Genomic DNA, 19,352 nt, shown 5'->3' with positions numbered 1-19,352 from the left:
GCATCCTGAGATCGAGTCCCCATGTCAGGTTCCCTGCTCTGTGAGGAGTCTGCTTCTCCCTCTCCCAATGACCCTCACCCCTGCTTCTGTCCTCACTCTTGCTCTCTCTCTCTCTTAAATGAATAAATAAAATCTTAAAAAAAATAAAGCCCAGTAGAGGGGAAGCTCTTTGGGAGGGAAGAAGAAGATGAAGGCTGTGCTACTTCCCAAAGGCCTGATGCTTTAGGCCACACCTAACAGTGCAGAATATGGTCCCACTTTGAAAATGAATTCCAGAAAGAGTAGAGCATCTTGAACTGATGAATCTATCCTGAAATTAATAATACACAATATGTCAGCTGAGTTTAAATAAAACCCAAAAAGATGCTTTCTAAATATATCTAAAGATATATATGAACATATATATAGCTATCAGAAAGGATGAATACAATTTGCATCAACATAGATGGAACTGGAGGGGATTATGCTGAAATAAGTCAAGCAGAGAAAGACAATTATCATACAGTTTCACTCATATATGGAACATAAGGAACAGCACGGACCACAAGGGAAGGGAGAGAAAACTGAATGGGAAGGAATCAGAGAGGGAGATAAACCATGAGAGATTCTGGACTCTGGGAAACAAACAGGGTTACAGAAGGGAGAGGAGTGGGGGGGACAGGGTAACCGGGTGACGGGTATTAAGGAGGGTATGTGTTGTGATGAGCACTGGGAGCTGTACACAGCCAATGAATCACTGAACACTACATTAAAAACTAATGATGTACTATATGTTGGCTAACTGAACATAAAAAATAAAAACACAATTCTAAAAAAAACCAAAGACATATGTATAAATGTATAATACATAAGTATGTATATATATATGTGTGTGTGTGTGTATATATATATATATATATATAGAGAGAGAGAGAGAGAGAGGCGGGGGAGGGAAAACATCTTGGGAATGCAGGATGCTTATTCTGAAATTTTAACTCAAGAATGTGGAAGCCACACCAGTACGCAGGTATAGTGTCCTCTTAAAAATCTAGATGGGTATTTCAGGTTTCAAGTACCACACGAAACCTTTTTAAAAACTTTAATTGCCTAGTATAGTGAACATGTTAAGCAGAGTTTTAGAGACCCTACATCTCAAATGGGTTAAGCCATCATTTATGACCATCTTCATGAAACATGGTTAACTCCGTCTTTCTGGTGATACGGATTAAACATGAAAGCAAACTGTTTTACTCACAACAGATAACCGACTAAACTGCATGTACCTGTACAGGTTTATACAAGAACCATGATGGAACTATATTTGTCATTTCAGATCAGGATCATTGGCCACCTGCTCACTATGTCTATCCCACCAAACACAAGAGCAGCCATCTTTCTTTTTAATACAATTATGGGTGGAAATCATATGATGTAAAATAGTTCTTCTGTAAAGTTTAGAAGAAGGGAAGACAAAAAATTCCCATGAAGTAAAAAATAATTCCACACTGGTCCAGGGCTCCATGAAACCCGAGATAAACTAGTCCTCTAAGGCATTTATGTGGATCCAGTTCACCAAGACCCTTCAGTATGCTTCAAACTGGCTCATCATCATTCTCCTGCTATATTCATAAGCCAGAAATAGTGACCCATTGGCAGGGAGCGCTCGAATCATAGTAGCGGTCAGTCCAGAATATAATGCTGATATTCCTTCATTTTTCACAATACTTATAAGAGTTCCCAGAAATCCAGCCTGCTTTCCAGACATGGAAAGAACCTGAATTCTGGATTTGATACAATCCACTGGGTAGATGACAAGCCAAAGACAAATGCCAGCAATTCCACCACTTAACATCAAGGGGACAGGGCCTAGCTCATCTTTTGATCTGCCTGAGGCAAAAAACGATCTACTCAGTTCATAGCCCCCGAAGAAGAAGAAATAGCCTGGAACTTCTTGAAGGAGAGTGCTGGAGAGTCCTTGGTAGAAGCCCAAGGGGCCTTCCTTTCTGAGGATACCTTTCACGACGGAGCAGATTGTATTGTGGCTTTTTGCTATTTTCCCCGACCTCTCCATTTCGTACATGGTCTGTAGTCGGCACTTTACAAGCTCAGTGGGGCACAGGGCCAGCGCAGCAAAGGCGGAGGCGAAGGACCCCGCAGTGGCCGTCTGCAGATCACTCAGCTTCGCCTGCCTGTCCAGTCCAACCACTTTCCTCACGAGCTCTTGGCAGAAGCCGTAGCACATGAAGAGGACAGAGTTCTCGGCGACGTAGGCCATCAGCGCAGGGCCGGTTCCCTTGTAGAAGCCCCGCAGGCCCACCTGGGAGTACGTTTGCAGGCAGCAGTCGGCGAGACCCTTGTATAGGCCGGGGAACGTCTGCATCTTCACTTTCACTGTGTCGAAAGGCTGCCCGGTCAGGACACAGGCCGTGCCCCCTACTGCGCCCGCTGTCAGGTCGATGGCGGCCTGGATGGCAGGACTGGACTTCATGTTCCCTCACACTCTCCAGCCGGTCTCTGGGGGAGGCAGCTCTCTGGAGCCCCGGGCAGGTGTCTCACCCCAGCCGCCCGTTCTCGACTCTCCCTCCTCGGCGGGAGAAGCCGCTTAACCCCACGCTAGGTCTCGGGCCGCTCTCCCCGCGCACTGAAATAACCTCCAGCTGGCGGGCTCACGCGGGGCTTCCAGCGCGCCCTGCCGCCCGCCGCCGCTGCCGCTACCGCCACCCGGCCCTCCCGGCCCGGGGCACCCGCTGAATACACACTTTTTTTTTTTTCTTTCTTTCTTTTTGTTTAAAATTAAGTTGACTCCACGCTGGAGCCCAACGCCGGTTTGAACCCTTGAACTCACGACAGTGAGATGGAGATCAGAGCTGAGCTCCACAAGTCAATTGCTGAACCGACTGAGCCACCCAGGCGCCACGTAAGTACACACTTTTAATGAATTATAATACAGCTGTTCGCTAAATTCTTGCAATTACAGCCAGAGATTCGAGACGCCCTGTTAACAGGCCGGGACAGAAACGAGTTCTTTTTCGGCTAGCCCCGCCCTCTCCCCAGGTTTCTCACTCGGCAAAACAAAAGGGGATAAGCAGCTAGTGGAGCCAGCCTGGGGTCAAAGGTCAAATATACAGAAACAGATTTAAGACGAAAAACAGATTTCAGAAGAAAAACTACTGGGCGGGGGGGTGATATTTACATAACAATTGGGGATGCTTTTGATCAGAAAACGCTTAAAGTCTCTAGGACTGGAATGTCAGCTCTGCCTCGGCTCTCTCGCCCAGCGACGCTGCGGGGTTGGGGGAGGTGAGGGAGAAGGGTGGAGCCCGAGACCCTCAGATCCGCTCCGCTCTCCCTGTGGTGCTGGGAGAATGGCTACTTTCGCGGCCACATCGCCAAGGATCTGGGGTTGGAGCCCTGGGAGCTGATGGCTCCGAGCTCTCATCATTTCTAGAGTTAGGACACGGCGTTTTACAATTGGCATGGAAAACAGGTTATTTTTTCAGTCTCTAAGAAAAGAGCTGTGTGGCTCCAGCGCCCTCTACTGGCGGAAGTTTTGAGGTTCTTGAGGAGTCATAGAGCCTGAGGCAGCAGCGGAAGATGGGGATATAAATGACAGGCCCAGCTTCCAAGGCAAGTTGGGGTTTTGGATATTAGCTTGAGGATACCCCTGTCAGGACACGCTTTTCCCTTCCAGATATATGCTCATAATCCCAGCGTTAGAACGAATTCTCTTAAGGTTTTCCATTCTAAAGCTGCGTCGGTGTTTTACTTTGAGGGTAAAAATAAAACGGAGGGGGCAGGAGGTAAGCTGAATTGATTCTCCCTTAGGAAAGCTTTCCTTGTTTGATTATCTTTGGCTGTCAATTGATATATAAAAGTGAGGCACTGAAAAGCAGATGGTGCGTGGATAATTTGCCAACAGGTAGACTTCATTGTAGTAGACAGTTACCTGGCCTTTTCCTTGAAGAATGCCCAAATGTCAGTATTTGATTTCTTTTCTCTGCAACACATGGTTTCTTCATAGAATAATCCTGAAATCTTAACTCTTTGTGTGTGATGTAAGGCCTAGATACTAATTTAATGAGATCGAGAATGGGGGAAGAGGGGTGAGATTACTACAGTAAAGTGTATAGATTTTCACATAATTTTCTTGTTTGATGCCATACATTCCTTTATCTGTGCCTGCTTTCTCTTAGTTTGAGCCTTTGGTTTAATTTACCTAGAAAATAAACATCTGTGGAATGGGGAAGGCAGAGTCATCCCTTGGAGGGCTAGGGATCCTGGACATCCAACAGCTCTGCATGTACTTCAATGAACCCCATATGTCCAGCCAGGTACCTTTCTCCCTTCCTTGGAAACTTCTGCATGCAAACATTGAGTTTTTCACAGGTTCTATATCAAGTGGGTTTTTCTTTCTTTGGTATACTGCTTTTCAGACATTTAGCACGTAACTTTCTCTGATCCCTGAGTTAATTTGTCAGTCATTCCTCTGCTTTGGCCTTCTGAAAATAGGATGACATTCTTCATTCACTGGGTCGTCTCTTATTCTTTTTAACCTTGGGATTTTTTGTTATCTTGGTAAACTTTTTGACAGAAAAAAAGAGCTGTGTGGGAACACTGCCATTTTACACTAGAAAATGATTTTAAAATTCTTCATGTTGAGGAATAGTTCATAGTTGAGGGATTTTAAAAAAATTTATTATACTTTTTTTAAGTAAACTTTACTTCCAACTGGGGTTAGACCTCACCAGCCCAAGATCAAGGGTTGCATGCTCTATGACTGAGCCAGCCAGGTTCCCTGAGGGATTTTGTTTTGATATTACCCTCAGGAAAGTCAAGAAGAAAAAAAAAGTATTTTAATATTTATTGTGGAGGCCCTATCAAGTTATCTAGAAGTGTTTTCAATAGTTCAACAACCACTGATTGTCAATTAGTTACATCTGGTTCATTGTTTATTTAAAAAAACACATACTGAGTTTTTACAAACACAAGACATATAGGAAACTACGATAAATCATAAACTGCTTTTGCATTAAGTTCACACATATGTTTTGGAGAAGCCAAATTAGTGATCCAGGCCAGGGATCACAAGGGCATTAATAGGGAAATGGTCTGTACCTTAAATTGCCAGACATAATTGCATAAATAGTAGAGACTAAGATCAAGTTCTATGATTTTAACTAAACTGCTGGACTTGGAGAGAACAAATTCCAGCATGTATTATATCACTGCCCTAGGTAATAGGTAAGCAACTGAAATCAATTTTTTTATTCTAACCAAAATGATAATGCTTCTTGTTTTAAATTGAAGCACTTCTTCTCAAGGCCAGAAAACAATGGCAAAGAATTTCCAGATTTTTAAAAATATTTTATTTATTTATTCGACAGAGAGAGACACAGTGAGAGAGGGAACACAAGCAGGGGGAATGGGAGAGAGAGAAGCAGGGTTCCTGCTGAGCAGGGAGCCTGATGTGGGGCTCGATGAGGGGGGATCCATTGTGGGGGCACCATGCGGTGGGGGGGGGCTCTACGCGGGTCTTGATCCCAGGACCCTGGAATCATGACCTCAGCAGAAGGCAGAGGCTTAATGACTGAGCCACCCAAGCCCCTGGAATTTCCAGCTTTTCATTGAAGACAACTACCCTTGACAAGATGAATGCCCAAATCACATGCTCCCTAGCTGTTAGACTGAACCGCCAGATAGGATTACCAGAGAAGTAGGGTGTGAGCTAAGGCCTGAATGACAAAAAAGACAAACAGGAGAATATCTGGAGAGTGTTCCAGAAAAAGGGAACTGTACATGCGAAATAAAGCTCTGAGTTGAGAAAGATCGGCATTTGAGGTACAGAAAAAAAGTCCAGTATGACTGCTGTGTAGTGAGAAGTCTTCCTAGTCTATATTTTCACATAGAATTCTTACTGGGTAATAAAAGATAACCAGAGTTTAAGACACAGTCCTTCAAAGACATGAATTGTCACAATTTGTCCAAATTTTCATCTCAAATAAAAATTTTATCTGCAAATTAAAAACGTCAGGCCTTGTGACACTTAGAACTGAACATAAAGATCCCATTTACCTAATCTGTAGATATAACAAATATTGGATGTTGATAGGGATGTTATTGCAATATTTGCTATAATAAAATTTTAAAGGGAACAACCTGAGTGATCAGCAATAGGGGAGTGGATAAAATGTTTTTTATATCATGGGGGTGCCTGGGTGGCTCAGTGGGTTAAGCCTCTGCCTTAGGCTCAGGTCATGATCTCAGGGTCCTGGGATCGAGTCCCACATCAGCCTCTCTGCTCAGCAGGGAGCCTGCTTCCCCCCCCCCCCCTCTGCCTGCTGCTCTGCCTAGTTTTGATCTCTCTCTCTTTGTGTGTCAAATAAATAAATAAAATCTAAAAAAAAATCTGTATCATGGGATGCCTGGGTGGCTCAGTCAGTTAAGTGTCTGCCTTTGCCTCAGGTCATGATCCAGGGTCCTGGGATGGAGTCCCAGCGTCTGGCTTCTTGCTCAGCAGGGAGCCAGCTTCTCCCTTTGCTTGCCGCTCTCCAGCTGCTTGTGCTCTCTGACAAATAAAGAAATAAAACCTAAAAAGAATAAAAATAAAAAAATTAAAATCTGTATCTTGAACAGAAGCAGTAAATCTATATATCCTAATAGGGAAGGATCCTTACATTTTTGAGTCATAAAATTTTTTATTTGTGGGCGCTTGGGTGGCTCAGTGGGTTAAGCCTCTGCCTTCGGCTCAGGTCATGATCCCAGAGTCCTGGGATCAAGTCCCGCATCAGGCTCTTTGCTCGTCAGGGAGCCTGCTTCCACCCCCCCCCACCTCCTTGTGATCTCTGTCAGATGAGTAAATAAAATCTTAAAAAAAATTTTATTTGTGCCTACAACAAAATCATATATATTTTTTGCTTTTCAAAACTGCATAAACATATATAATTAAATGTATACCAAAGAAAGGCCTGGAATGATAGATCTCAAAATGTTAACAGATTACTTTAGGAAGTTGGTGTGAAAGGGACTTTACTTTTTGTCTTTTTAAGATCTCTGCACTGTTTAACATTAAAAACTAGCCCAACTACACACCGTACTCATTAGCCAAGGGACCCGTGAGAAAAATGAGTCCTTTTGTTAACACAGGACTTACTTTAAGGAAAATGGATCCCAATCTTCTTTTTCTCTTTTGAAGTTTACATAAGAGATTAATTACTCTTACGGAGTTCTTAGTATTAATACAAAGCCAAATTATTACTAAATCAAGTAAAAAAGTAGTTGTAGTTAACTGGGTCAGTTTGTTTATACTGTAGGTATATTTGAAGAAACTGTTTCAGTTATAATTAGATTCTTTCATTTGAAATCAGCCACTTAAAATGGCTTTATTTATACTTCTCTTTTTGATCACTTTTGAATTCAAGTAATTATTTCATCCCACTTATATTCAGACAGTAGTAGTTTGCTTTTATTGTTAATAACACAGGTGCCTGCTTTTATTAACTTACTAAATTTCAGGCATTGTTCTAAGTCCTTTCTTTGTACCAACTCAAGAGCCAAGAGCCAACAACTCAACAGTCCTCTGAGGTATGTAGTGTTATCACCTTCATTTTAGTGATGAGAACAGTAAGAAAAACAGATTAAGTTACTTGGGCACACAACCAAAGGTCACTAAGCTAGCATACAAACCCACGCACTGCACCTCTTGACCTTGAGATCTTCATCTCTTTACTATTCTTTAGTAAGTGACTAACAAGCCAAATTGCCTACTTTCGGTGAATTTGCAGCCTAGTGGGGGATGAGCTGTAGGTAGTTTATACTCTAGTATGATAAATGCATAAGACTATTTATCCCAGCAGGGGAACCTAGTGACTCAGTCGGTTAAGCACCTGCCTTCAGCTCAGGTCATGATCCCAGGATCCAGCCTGGCATCGGGTTCCCTGCTCACTGGGAATCCTGCTTCTCCCTCTGCCCCTGCTGTGTTCTCTAAGACATAAATAAAATCTAAAAAACAAAAAAACTATCCCTAGCACCACAAGAGTCCATGAGATTATAACAGACACTAAATGTTTAGTTCAGTACGTCATATCCAGTGTTTGGTACTGTATAGCACAGTAAGTATTTGTGGAATAAAAGGGAAACACAGAGTAGAGGTAAATCTGAAACTGAATTGCTCTAGATGGAGATCAAGAAAGCCTCGCTGGAGTTAGTGATATTTAGTTTGAGGTCTGAGGGTTAGTAGAATTTTGCCAAATAAAGAGGAAAGTCTTCTAGATGTGGATTGAAATTAAGCGAGAGGTTGTGGTGAGATGAGGCTGAAAAGGTTAACTGGAGCACTCCTAATCTTGTGTCTTTTTAAAATTATAAAGTTGGTCCTGAAAGCAATGGTGTACCATTCAAGGGTTTTAAGCATGGGAGTTACATGATCAAATATATCTTATGAAGATCACTTTGATGACCAAGTCAAAAAACTAAATTACATGGTAAGGAAAAAAATGTTTATACACACACACACACACACACACACAACCGGTTAGAAAGTTATTGCCATTTGCTAGGCAAGAGATAATAATGACTTGAACTAGGGCAGTGGCAAGAGGATGAAGTAGTGATTGAAGAGCTTTTTAGGAAGTAGACTCAGTAGTTCAAGGGTGAGCAGTCAAAGGTTATGGCTTAAGCTTCTAGCTTCATTAATGAGGATGGGTGGTAGGGCCATTTAGTTCACTTAGTTTTAAAAAGAGGAAGACCAGGTTTTCAAGGAAAAGGAGGAAGTGAGAGTTCCATTTTTAACATTTGGAGTTGCGTTGCTGAGGGATACTTACAAGGGTTTCCAGTACACAGGTGAATATACTAAATCTGAACTCTGAAAGGATCAGGCTTAGAAATAAGGATTTGAGCATCAGCATCCTGCTAGTAACTAAAACTGGTCACACAATCACTAGATCATTCTGTTACTGTATGCAGCATCTTTCCTTCCTATCATAGATGGAACTCAGCCATCACTGGTGTTGACACCTTTGTAAGAATAAAGTATTTTGTTAAATGACTCACTGTAAAAGGCAAATTTGTGGAGCTTTTCAGGTATCAAAGCTGTAAGTGTAGCAAAATACTGAATGTACTAAAACATAACTTATTATCTACCATACTAATGCACTAAGAAAACTTGCTTATTATTTGCAAACATCAAGAAATAATCCAAAGTTTGACACTGAGAGAAAACTTAAGCCTGTACTGTACTGAAATCTTAACAGTCTAACATTTTGGTAAAAATGATTAGATAATGTGAGAAAAATTAGTTTTGTGAGATGTCCAAACATTAGCATATATGATTTTAGACTTAAGAGGTCTGGACAATTTTAACATCTCACCACTGCTGTTTTCTGTGAAATACAAAATTAAGGTGGGCTTTAAATGTTTCATGAGGCCAATTTTCAAACCAACCTTTAATCCCAAACTGTCCAAAGTGAATTGCATGCAACTGCATTTTGTAAATTTTTTGTTTTCAAAAACAGCTCAAGTGTAAAGCCATTAGATTAGAATCCTAAGAACACACAAAAATTGTTTAAGAAAATTTGAAATATTCCACTCTAGTGATGACTTCCTTTTGAACAATTTTGACTCAATATGGACATATCAACTTGAGTTCTGAGAATAGTATTAAATAATTGCAGTAATTGAAGTTGAAAGTATTTAGAAATGCAGCTAATCCAAACCAATGGGTTGATCCAGTGAACAGTACTTGATATGATAGCCTTTGTTTCTACTGTATTAACCAGATGAGCATAGTGCTTAAAAAAAAAAAAGACCTTCATGTACAAAACTTAAGGATCGTTTAGGTAGGTTCTGTACCTAGTGCTTTTTAACCTGCAAATGGAACAGGTGGTTTGGAAACTTAATGTAAGGCACAAAGATGACATTTCCCAATTTCTTTGACCCTACTGTGTTTTCTTAAAACCCAACATAACTGCTTCTTTCCCTACAAAACAGGATCAAATCACTCAGTCATTAAACTCCACCAACAAACCACCTCGCAGGAGGACCTGATATCCCCACTACTCATAAAAAAGCAACAAGACACATAGTGAGGTGAAATTAGTTGCATTTATTGTGTTAAAACAGCTTTATGAAATGATTTCCAACCCTACATATGTTAAGAATGCTTTGAATAGCTGGGAAAATAGCTATCACTTCATGGGAAAACACACAAACTAGCTTCACTGCCCACAGACTAGACTCTGCTTACTGATCTCGCATGGCATCACACAGAAGCAACAGCCATTCATGGCAAATGGAGAAATAGCAGCGAAGTCCTGCCGTGAAGCTGTGATTACTAAGGTTGAACTGTTTATTCCACTAATCCTGCAATTTTCCTACAATCTTTATCTGTCTATACATTACTACTTCCTACAGGATAAACAGCAAAGTGGTTCTGACAGAAAATGAGATAGCAATTCACATGTGTATTTGTCTGTAAGACAAATTCAGTAGAAGACAGTGGAGAAAATGAGAACTACTGCACAGTTCTATCTAGTCCAGGTGATGAAGCCAAGATTCTTCTTTCAATGCTGAGCACTCTAAGGAATGAAACTAAGTATGAGAGCTCTTTTCACTTCTCTAGGAGTGATTCTAGCTCTTCTTGCAAAGAGCTGAGCTGCTCCTTTTCTCGGTCTTCCTTTTGTTTGAGTTCATCCAGCACAGCCTGAAATCTGTTCTTGAGAGCCAGGTTTTCCACTTTCATGATGAGATCCTCCTGTCGTTTTGCCCTATCCTGTGTCTCTTGGAGTTTGCCTTTCATATTATCAATCTGTTTCTGAATTCCCATAACCAGCTGGTTGGTTCCCTCATTTTCTTGGTGCTGTTCATCTGATTCATTCAGCTTGTCCTGTAGCTGTCTTTCCAGATCTTCCTCAGTGTCGATGATGTTTATATCCTCTTCATCTTGATGCTGCGTCTCATCTTCATCTTCACTGCTGCTGCTGAGGTCGTTGAATATCTCCCGAAGCTCATCATGTTCTAAAGAGTCGTGGCCCTGCCTGTGACCAGACATACCTGGGGAAGAGATATCAAGGCCCTGATTTTCTGTTTCTTTTGTTTCATCTTCAGCAATTATCTCCCAACGAGTACTCACAGCTTCAGCATCTGTACTTAGCAACCTCTTCACTTCCTTCTCCACATCTGGAGATTCAATATACTTCTTTTTTGCTGTCTTCCGGAACCTTCTCTTTCTCACATTTTTTAGAGGCAGAGTAATTCCATGGTTCCATATAAACTTTTTCTCTTTGTCCTTATCCTTTTTCTTGCTTGCTTTGGGATCAGTAGTAGCAACTGGTTCCTCCACAGGAGGATAGAGATCACCATCAACTGTGGAGACAAGCATCTGACATATATCAGCTGTCTTGTAAAAAGTTTTTTTATCAATGGTCTTCAAACTTTCCATAACACAGGGCAGATCTACCAATTTTGAGGCCAGTGGGACCCGGTCCACTCTGACGATTCCGTGACGTCCATCAGGGTGTAACTCAATTGTCAGTCTGTCCTTCAGGTTGACATGACCGGACTGTACCGCCCGCCTCACAGTAGAGGCGTATTCCGGAGGCAGCCGTAAGATAAACTGGCTCTCTAGCTCGTGAGGAGCATCATCTTTGCTCTTACTCATCTTTACTTCTTTGAGGCTCACTTTTCTAACAACCACTTGTTGCACTAAAAGTTGCAGCTACTGCAAGCAGTTAGAAAGACCAGTTTGTTACGATCTGAAATCCTTAATTATAAAAAGTTTTAAGCAGAATAGGGGCAAGGCGTCTATTTTGTCTTATTTTTGAATTAAGCTCCAAGTCTTTAGAAATATGTTGTGCCTGAATACCAGTCGTTAGAGACACGGATCAGTTCGGTCCACTTAAATCTACTGGCTGCAATGCAAGTTCCGACCTCTAGATGTCGCTGCCGGACAATGCAGACCGAGCTAGCTAGCAGGAAAGCAAATGGCGGCTTCCGCGGAATGATTTTCGACACAAAATGTAAGGCCCAGTAGACTCTCCCAATCCACAATCTCTCCCGGAACAAAGGTATTCAAAAAGCAGGACGCAGTGCGCTTTCTCCGCCTTAGGTACTTACAATCCGGTGACGATTATAAACCCAGCTTCTCCGAACAGGAGCAAGCGGAAAAGGAAACCAAGCAACGCGGCCGGGAGCCGAGCGTCTCCCTTACTCCTTTGTTCCGCCCGGATCTCAGGAAAGTGATCCGCTTATCAACGAAACGCCGAGGACGGGCAGTGCGAAATCTCGCCGAGATCCGCAGCTCGCAGCGCCCGACTCGGCAGCTCAGCAACACAGCCACTCTCACTCTGGAGCTGCAGACCCAGCAAAGAAAGCGCTACGTAACACCGCCGGGCGAGAGAAACGCTGTGACTGACAGCACGCCTAAAGCGGAAGTGCGGGCTGCTCCAGCGCGCGCAGGCGCAATTACGCTATCCGGGGATTTGTCCTCTCGCGAGAATTTGACTTAACGCGAGAAAAAGCTAATGTTTCTTAAAGAGCTATCGGTTTTGAAAATATTTAAAGGCAATGTTTGCAGGAAAAACACAGACCCTCAAGCTCACCTTTCCTGCTCTGTTAAGCCAGAACCTTTACCGGTCGCCGTGGGTCCGGATGGCTCCTAGGCTTCTGTGTGATTGCTGGAGATAGGGCATCCGTGCGGAAAGCGTCTTTGCCTTTGGAAACATCTCGGATGCTCCACACGGTATATCCAAATCTGGAGCAGATACAAAAAATTATACTTAACCATATAGTGGATTGTAAAGTACTCAAATCAGTGGAGTGAGAAGGACATGCTGACCACTATATAATTCTATGCTTTGTTGATGATGAAAATGCCCTGAGGGGACCCATGACTTAGGGACTGTTACTGTTTTGAAGGACCCCAAGGAAACGTGGTGATTCCTCTTTTTAATATGTTTGATGTAGATATAAATGTCAACAGGGAAGTAAGTGTTCTTCTGGAGGCACATATTCGTTTAGGACAGAGCTGTCTAACGAATGTTCTGATTGAAGTAGAATAAAATTGGAAGTATTACTCCCTATCATGATTTTGCCTGTAATTTTTAAGTTGGGAATTTTTTTTGTTCCACGTCTACTATTTTAAAACTGTTTATGCTTGTTTCTTCTATAGGTAATGAGGTATTCATTTGCATGTTTTGTAGTATTTAGGCCTAAATATGTAAGAGTTTCCACTTGCACCTATTCATTTCCATTCATTTTTTAGTAGGATCAGTTTGGTAAAGCATCAAGCTCATTAAAATCTTATTTCTATCTTCTTAAATACGAACTGCATATAAATTTGAGAGAGCTCACCTGAAACGTGATTAATACTTTAAAAATTCGCTTTATTTGTTTAGGCACTTACTATTTCTCTTGCCCCAAATTGGAAGCTCTGTGATAGTCAGGAGTTTGTGGTTTCCCGTGTTCATTATGTCCCAGTGCCTAGTACCAAAACATGGGAGACACACAAGAAATACTGCTAATTGAAGGAAATAATTGATCCATGACATAAGAGAAAATGGCATGAATATAGTCTAATTCCCATAATGATTTGTGAGAGAAAATACTTTTTATGTTACCTTAGAATGAGATAGATCCATTTTCTCTCTAGCCAAGAACAGTGCCAATTGTGAGTGGAGAGGTTTGGTAAAAGTGTGTGTGAATGTGTCTTCTTTGGTTTAGGTCGACTCTGATACTGTGTGTTATGGGAGGAAATTAAAATGGCCTGACACCAGTTTGTTTTGTTGTTGTTGTTAAGTTTGAAGGAGAAATTACATTCTTCCAGATAACTACATTAGTTCTTCTTGTTCTATAATGTGTTGAAGAATGTTAGCGAATTTAACAATAATTTCCAAGATCATCTATTTTCTATTTGAAGGTTTACTTTTTTCACTGTGCTGTCCCTTAATTATACCTGGTTTTACTTATTTTATACATATAACAGGATATCTGCTGGCCTCTGCATAGTACTTTATTTAACCATATAAGATGTAAGGATATGCCTATAAATGAAAATACTCCAAGTATTTCTTTGCATTTTAATTGCCAGAGTTTTATGATGCTCAAATATCCTTGTCACAGAAAATAGCTTAAGATAAATTCTATGTAATTCTGACCTGCCAAAATTATGATATATTTTGGTTACTAACCTTTAAATGGAATATTGTCAGAGATAATTAAAAGGATTAACTGAAGTTTCCTCTAAAGTAAATACCTCCTTCAATCCTGAAACATATTTTCTGCTCATGAGCTTAACATATTTTGCAAATGCTGTTTTTTTGAGGGAAAATTATACTGATCCTAAAACTAAGGGCTCTGCCACATCACCCATTACCTGGGTTTTTAATTTTTTAAATTCTTTTAAAGATTTTATTTATTTATTTGACAGACAGAGATCACAAGCAGGCAGAGAGTTGGGGGTGGAGCAGTCTCCCTGCTGAACAGAGAGCCTAATTCGGGACTTGATCCCAGGACCCTGAGATCATGACCTGAGCTGAAGGCAGAGGTTTAACCCACTGAGCCACCAAGGTGCCCCAATCCAGGTTTTTTTTTTAAATCAAGCCCATTAGGCCTACAGAAACACTATAAATTGATGAAGGAATTACACTTCTATGATTGTTCCATGAAATACCTGGGATACTAGCAAACCAAAGATTTGGGGAGAGGAAAAAATTCCCCAGTGAGGTAACAAGTCCTCCAAAGACTTCCTTCCTATAATAAAGGAGTAGCACAATCAGGCTTATGCTGTGTGTTTGGAAATTCCCTTTAATAAACTTTTAAGTTCCTTATATTGTGGAGATTAAAAAATTATGAGTTATGGGGGTGCCTGGGTGGCTCAGTGGGTTAAAGCCTCTGCCTTCGGCTCAGGTCATGATCCCGGGGTCCTCGGATCCAGCCCCGCATGGGGCTCAGTGCTCGGCGGTGAGCCTGCTTCCCCCTCCCTCTGTCTCTGCCTGCCTCTCTGCCTACTTGTGATCTCTGTCTGTCAAATTAAAAAAAAATCTAAAAAATCATGAGTGATGGAAGTATCCCTGCTTATATTTTAGAGATCAAAAATTATAGGGGTGAGGAAATTGCAGACACCCCAAAAAAGTACACTTATATATTGGTGTATCATTATATAAACAGTAAAAAAAAACAACAGGTTATCAGGGGTGCCTGCCTGGCTTAGTATGTAAAGCATGTGACTCTTGATCTTGGGGTTGTAAGTTTGAGTCCCACATTGTGTGGGGAGATTACTTAAATATGAAAATCTTAGAGGGGCTCCTGGCTGGTTCAGTTGGAGGAGCATCCAACTCTTGATCTTGGGGTCATGATTTTGAGCCCCACATTAGGTATAGAGAGATATTACTTAAATAAGTAAAACAAACAATAAAATGAAATCTTGGGAAAAAAACCAGGTTAACTAAAATGTAGCAGTCTCCTGTATCAAGTAGAATGTTTTTTAAAGATTTCATTTATTTGAGAGAGAGATAAGAGGGCAAGCTTAGGTAAAATATAGCAGTATCCTGTATCAAGTAGAATGTTATTTTAGGATCTTATTTATTTATTTGAGAGAGATAGAGAGAGAGCAAGCATGAGCTGGGGGAGGGTTTGGGAGCCTGATGTGGGGCTTGATTTCAGAGTCCCAGGATCATGACCTGAACCAGAAGCAGACGCTTAACCAACTGAGCCACCGGGGCACCCCAATTAGGATGTTTTCCATAGAAAAAAAGATCAACCTAAATTGATACTGACTTAAACAATTAGAAAATCTGTTATCTTAAAAACCAGATAGTCTAGAGCAGCTCTGTACAGTTAGAAATATACTCTGAGCTACAGATTAAAGCCACTGATGTGATCTTAAATTATCTAGTAAGCACATTAAAGTGGTAAAAAGAAACATAAAATTTAAAAAAAAGAAAGAAACATAAAATCGATTTCAATAATTTTATTTGCCTTAATCCAAACTATCATTTATTTCCACATGTAATCAATATAGTAATTATTAATGATATATTTTACATTCTTACTTTGTACTAAATCTTCAAAACCTTGTGCGTATTTTACACTTACAGCACATCTCAATTTGGACTAGCCATATTTCAAATGCTCAGGGGCCACATATAGCTGGTGGTTACTGTATTGAACAGTGCCATTCAAGTATGGCTCCCTCTGGGCATGACAGAATCATGACCTGGCACAAATTGTTTTCCTCTTCCTCATTTTGGAGAACAATTATTTATTTATACTTTTTCTGTTATTCTTTTAGCTTTGCCCTCATCTTGAGACTTCTAAAGTCTGTGGTCACAAGAAATCTGCCAGCAGTAACCAGGGGAGTTCCCTCCTTGTCTGTGGTAAGTTCAAAGAGTGGCTCCCCCAACCAAAGTTCATCTTTCAATCTGATTGGACCAATTTAGGTCATGTACCTATGCCTATAATAATAGGCATAGTAATAATAATAATCACCAGAATACCCTGAGCTATACCATTTTTAGTATGGTGGGGAGGTTACATTTGATAATATCTGGAGATTTTTTTTGGAGATATTTTGATAGTCACAACTATGGGAGTGGGTCTACTGGTATCTAGTGAGTAGAGGCCAGGAATGCCACTAAATATCAGAACAGCCTTCTTCCCCACAACAAAGAGTTATCTGGCTCAAAATAGTGCCATGGTTAGTCATCATATTAAGTCTATATTCCTAAGTAAACAATGACAAGAATAATGAGACTATCATTATTGGCTTAGATCTATCAGAACCTATTACAACTATGAATAGGTTTAGCTTCCTGTGTCAGAGGATGGGCCTCTAAACTAAAAAAGGAAATGTCAGAAGAGGGCAAAGGGCATGGATAACGTCTTCATCCATTTGAACTACTATAACAAAATACCATAAACTGAGTGGCTTGTAAACAACAGAAATTTATTTCTTAGTTCTGAGGCTTGAGAAGTTGGAGATAAAGGTGCCAGCAGATTTGGTGTCTGGGTGAGGGCAAGCTTCTGGCTCCATAAACAGCGGCCTTTTTACTGTAACCTCACATGGTGGAAGGGGTAAGGGAGTTCTCTGCAGCCTCTTTTACAAAGCACTAATGCCATTCATGAGACTGCACCCTCCTGAGCTAATCACCTCCCAAAGCCCTACCTCCAAATACCATCACACTGGGAATTGAGTTTCAACATAAGAATTTTGAGGGAACACAAATACCAGTCTATATAAGCTACCAGTAGTATCAGTGAAAGAGCTGATTATTTGGGGGTTATAATGGTATATGTGTCATTCCAAAAAAGATACAAGTGGACAGTAAGCCCGTGAAAAGATGCTCAGCATCACTAATGGTTAGGGAAATGCCAATCAAAACAATAAGATACCACCTTACACCCATTATGGTGGCAACTATAAAAAAACCAAAATACATAAATGTTAGCAAGCATTAAAATATTTGAATTAAATATTAATGCTTATAAATTAATATAATTATATTAATCAATACTAATTAATATTTAATATTATTAATTAATATATTAATTAATATATAATATAAATCTATTATAAATATTAATATTTATAATGTGCTTAATATATTATAATATATTATAATATACTTAATATACTTATTAAATACTTATTACTTATTAAATACATATTTATATAATATGTAATAAGTAATAAGTAATACATAAGTATTAAATACTTATTAAATATTAATATTTATAATATACTTATTTATATTTATATAAATATAATAAATATATATTTATAATATTTATTATATTTATAAAATATATATTTATATATTATATATTATAAATATATATTTATATATTTATAATATAATAAATAAATATTAAAATATTTGAAACCTTTGTGCATTGTTGGTGGGAATGTAAAATGACACAGCCACTGTGAAAAACTGTATAATTTCCTCAAAAAATTAAAAATAGAATTACCATGTGATCCAGCAATTCTACTTCTCGGTATATACCCAAGAGAACTGAAAGCAGAGACTCAAAGGGACGCTTGAGATTTTTTTTTATTTGACAGAGAGAGAGATCACAAGTATGCAGAGAGGCAAGCAGAGGCTGTGGGCGGGCTGGGGAGGGGGGAAGCAGGCTCCCTGCTGAGCATAGAGCCTGATGCGGGTGTCCATCCCAGGATCCTGAGATCATGATTCAAGCTGAAAGCAGAGGGCTAACCCACTGAGCCACCCAGATGCCCCTCAAAGGGACATTTGCACACCCATCCTCATAGCAATATTATTCACAGCAGCTGAAATTTGGAAGTAACGTAAGTGTCTATCAACAGATGAATGGATAAGCAAAATGTGGTCTGTACATACAGAGGAATATTGTTCAGCCTTAAAAAGGAAGGAAATTTTGACAGTTGCTACATCACAGATGAACTTCAAGGATATTATGCTATGGAAATATACTCATCATAAGACAATAAATACTGCTCGATCCCACTTGTATGAGGTATTTAGAGTAGCCAAAATCATGGAAAATAGATGGTGTTTGCCAGGGGCTGGAGAGAAGGGAGAATGAAGAGTTATTAGGTAATGGGTATGGGTTTCAGTTTTACAAGATGAAAAGTGTTCTGGAGATGGATGGTGGTAATGGTTGCACAACATTATGAATGTATTTTAATACCACTGAACTGTGTACTTAAAATTGTTTGAAAAATTGTTAAAATGTTAAGTTTTATATTATGTGTATATTACCACAAAACAAAGAAAAAGTATTATATACTTAATGAAGTATGAGTAGTCATCAAATATGATATAATAATTATATAATTACTGGTGATTTTAAGTTTTTATCAGTATTTTCTATTTTTGTATAGTAAAAATTTTTTATTGTGGAATTTACAGTGAGAATGTCTTTTTTAATGAAAAATTCTTTTTACAGTGGATAATTTCTTGAGCAAAAATTTTTTTAAGGAAAAGAAGCTTCAGTAGTGTATCGTCCTCATAAGGAAATACCAAGAGGGAAAATTCTATATGAATTATTTTAAGCTGATGAATTTTAATAAAAGTGCTTGGTTTAAGTTTTGTGAAAATTCCATTTTTTAATACTTTGTCAAAAATAAATAATGACTTACAGCCTTTGTCTAAAATAAGCCCTGGAAATAAAGCAAATACAGTCACCTGACTGAGAAATTACATGCGGTAGATATAGTACCAGGCCTCTGGGTGCCGCTGTCTCCTAATCCGTGGATAGAGTGAAACAAAGCAATCCATCGGCGTTCTGACCCAGTGATCCCCGGTGACTTGTGAAATGCGTCTGGAGTGGATTCCAAATGCCTTCTCTCCCACCATCTTTTCCAAATATCTGGATTAGAAATGCCAGGATGTTTAATGAACCAG

General features: G+C 39.8%; 2 protein-coding genes across 2 annotated transcripts; both read right to left on the bottom strand.

Moving 5' to 3' along the window:
* Positions 1-1,561: 1,561 nt before the first annotated feature.
* On the bottom strand, positions 1,562-2,467 carry LOC308343426 (mitochondrial ornithine transporter 2; the record flags this gene model as incomplete). Its single annotated transcript, XM_080804443.1, has 1 exon — positions 1,562-2,467. The coding sequence occupies one exon, from the start codon at positions 2,465-2,467 to the stop codon at positions 1,562-1,564; it is 906 nt and encodes a 301-aa protein (XP_080660569.1).
* A 7,595-nt stretch (positions 2,468-10,062) lies between these two features.
* On the bottom strand, positions 10,063-12,403 carry TAF7 (TATA-box binding protein associated factor 7). The gene has a single exon (XM_080803735.1). It carries the CDS (start codon positions 11,627-11,629, stop codon positions 10,580-10,582), a length of 1,050 nt encoding a protein of 349 aa, XP_080659861.1. The 5' UTR covers positions 11,630-12,403; the 3' UTR covers positions 10,063-10,579.
* Positions 12,404-19,352: the final 6,949 nt, after the last annotated feature.

The sequence above is a fragment of the Martes martes genome (assembly GCF_963455335.1).
Source record: "Martes martes genome assembly, chromosome: 5".
Lineage (NCBI taxonomy): Eukaryota > Metazoa > Chordata > Mammalia > Carnivora > Mustelidae > Martes > Martes martes.
The sequence above is the reverse complement of the archived record's forward strand: the minus strand, read 5'-3'. Positions and strand labels throughout refer to the sequence as shown.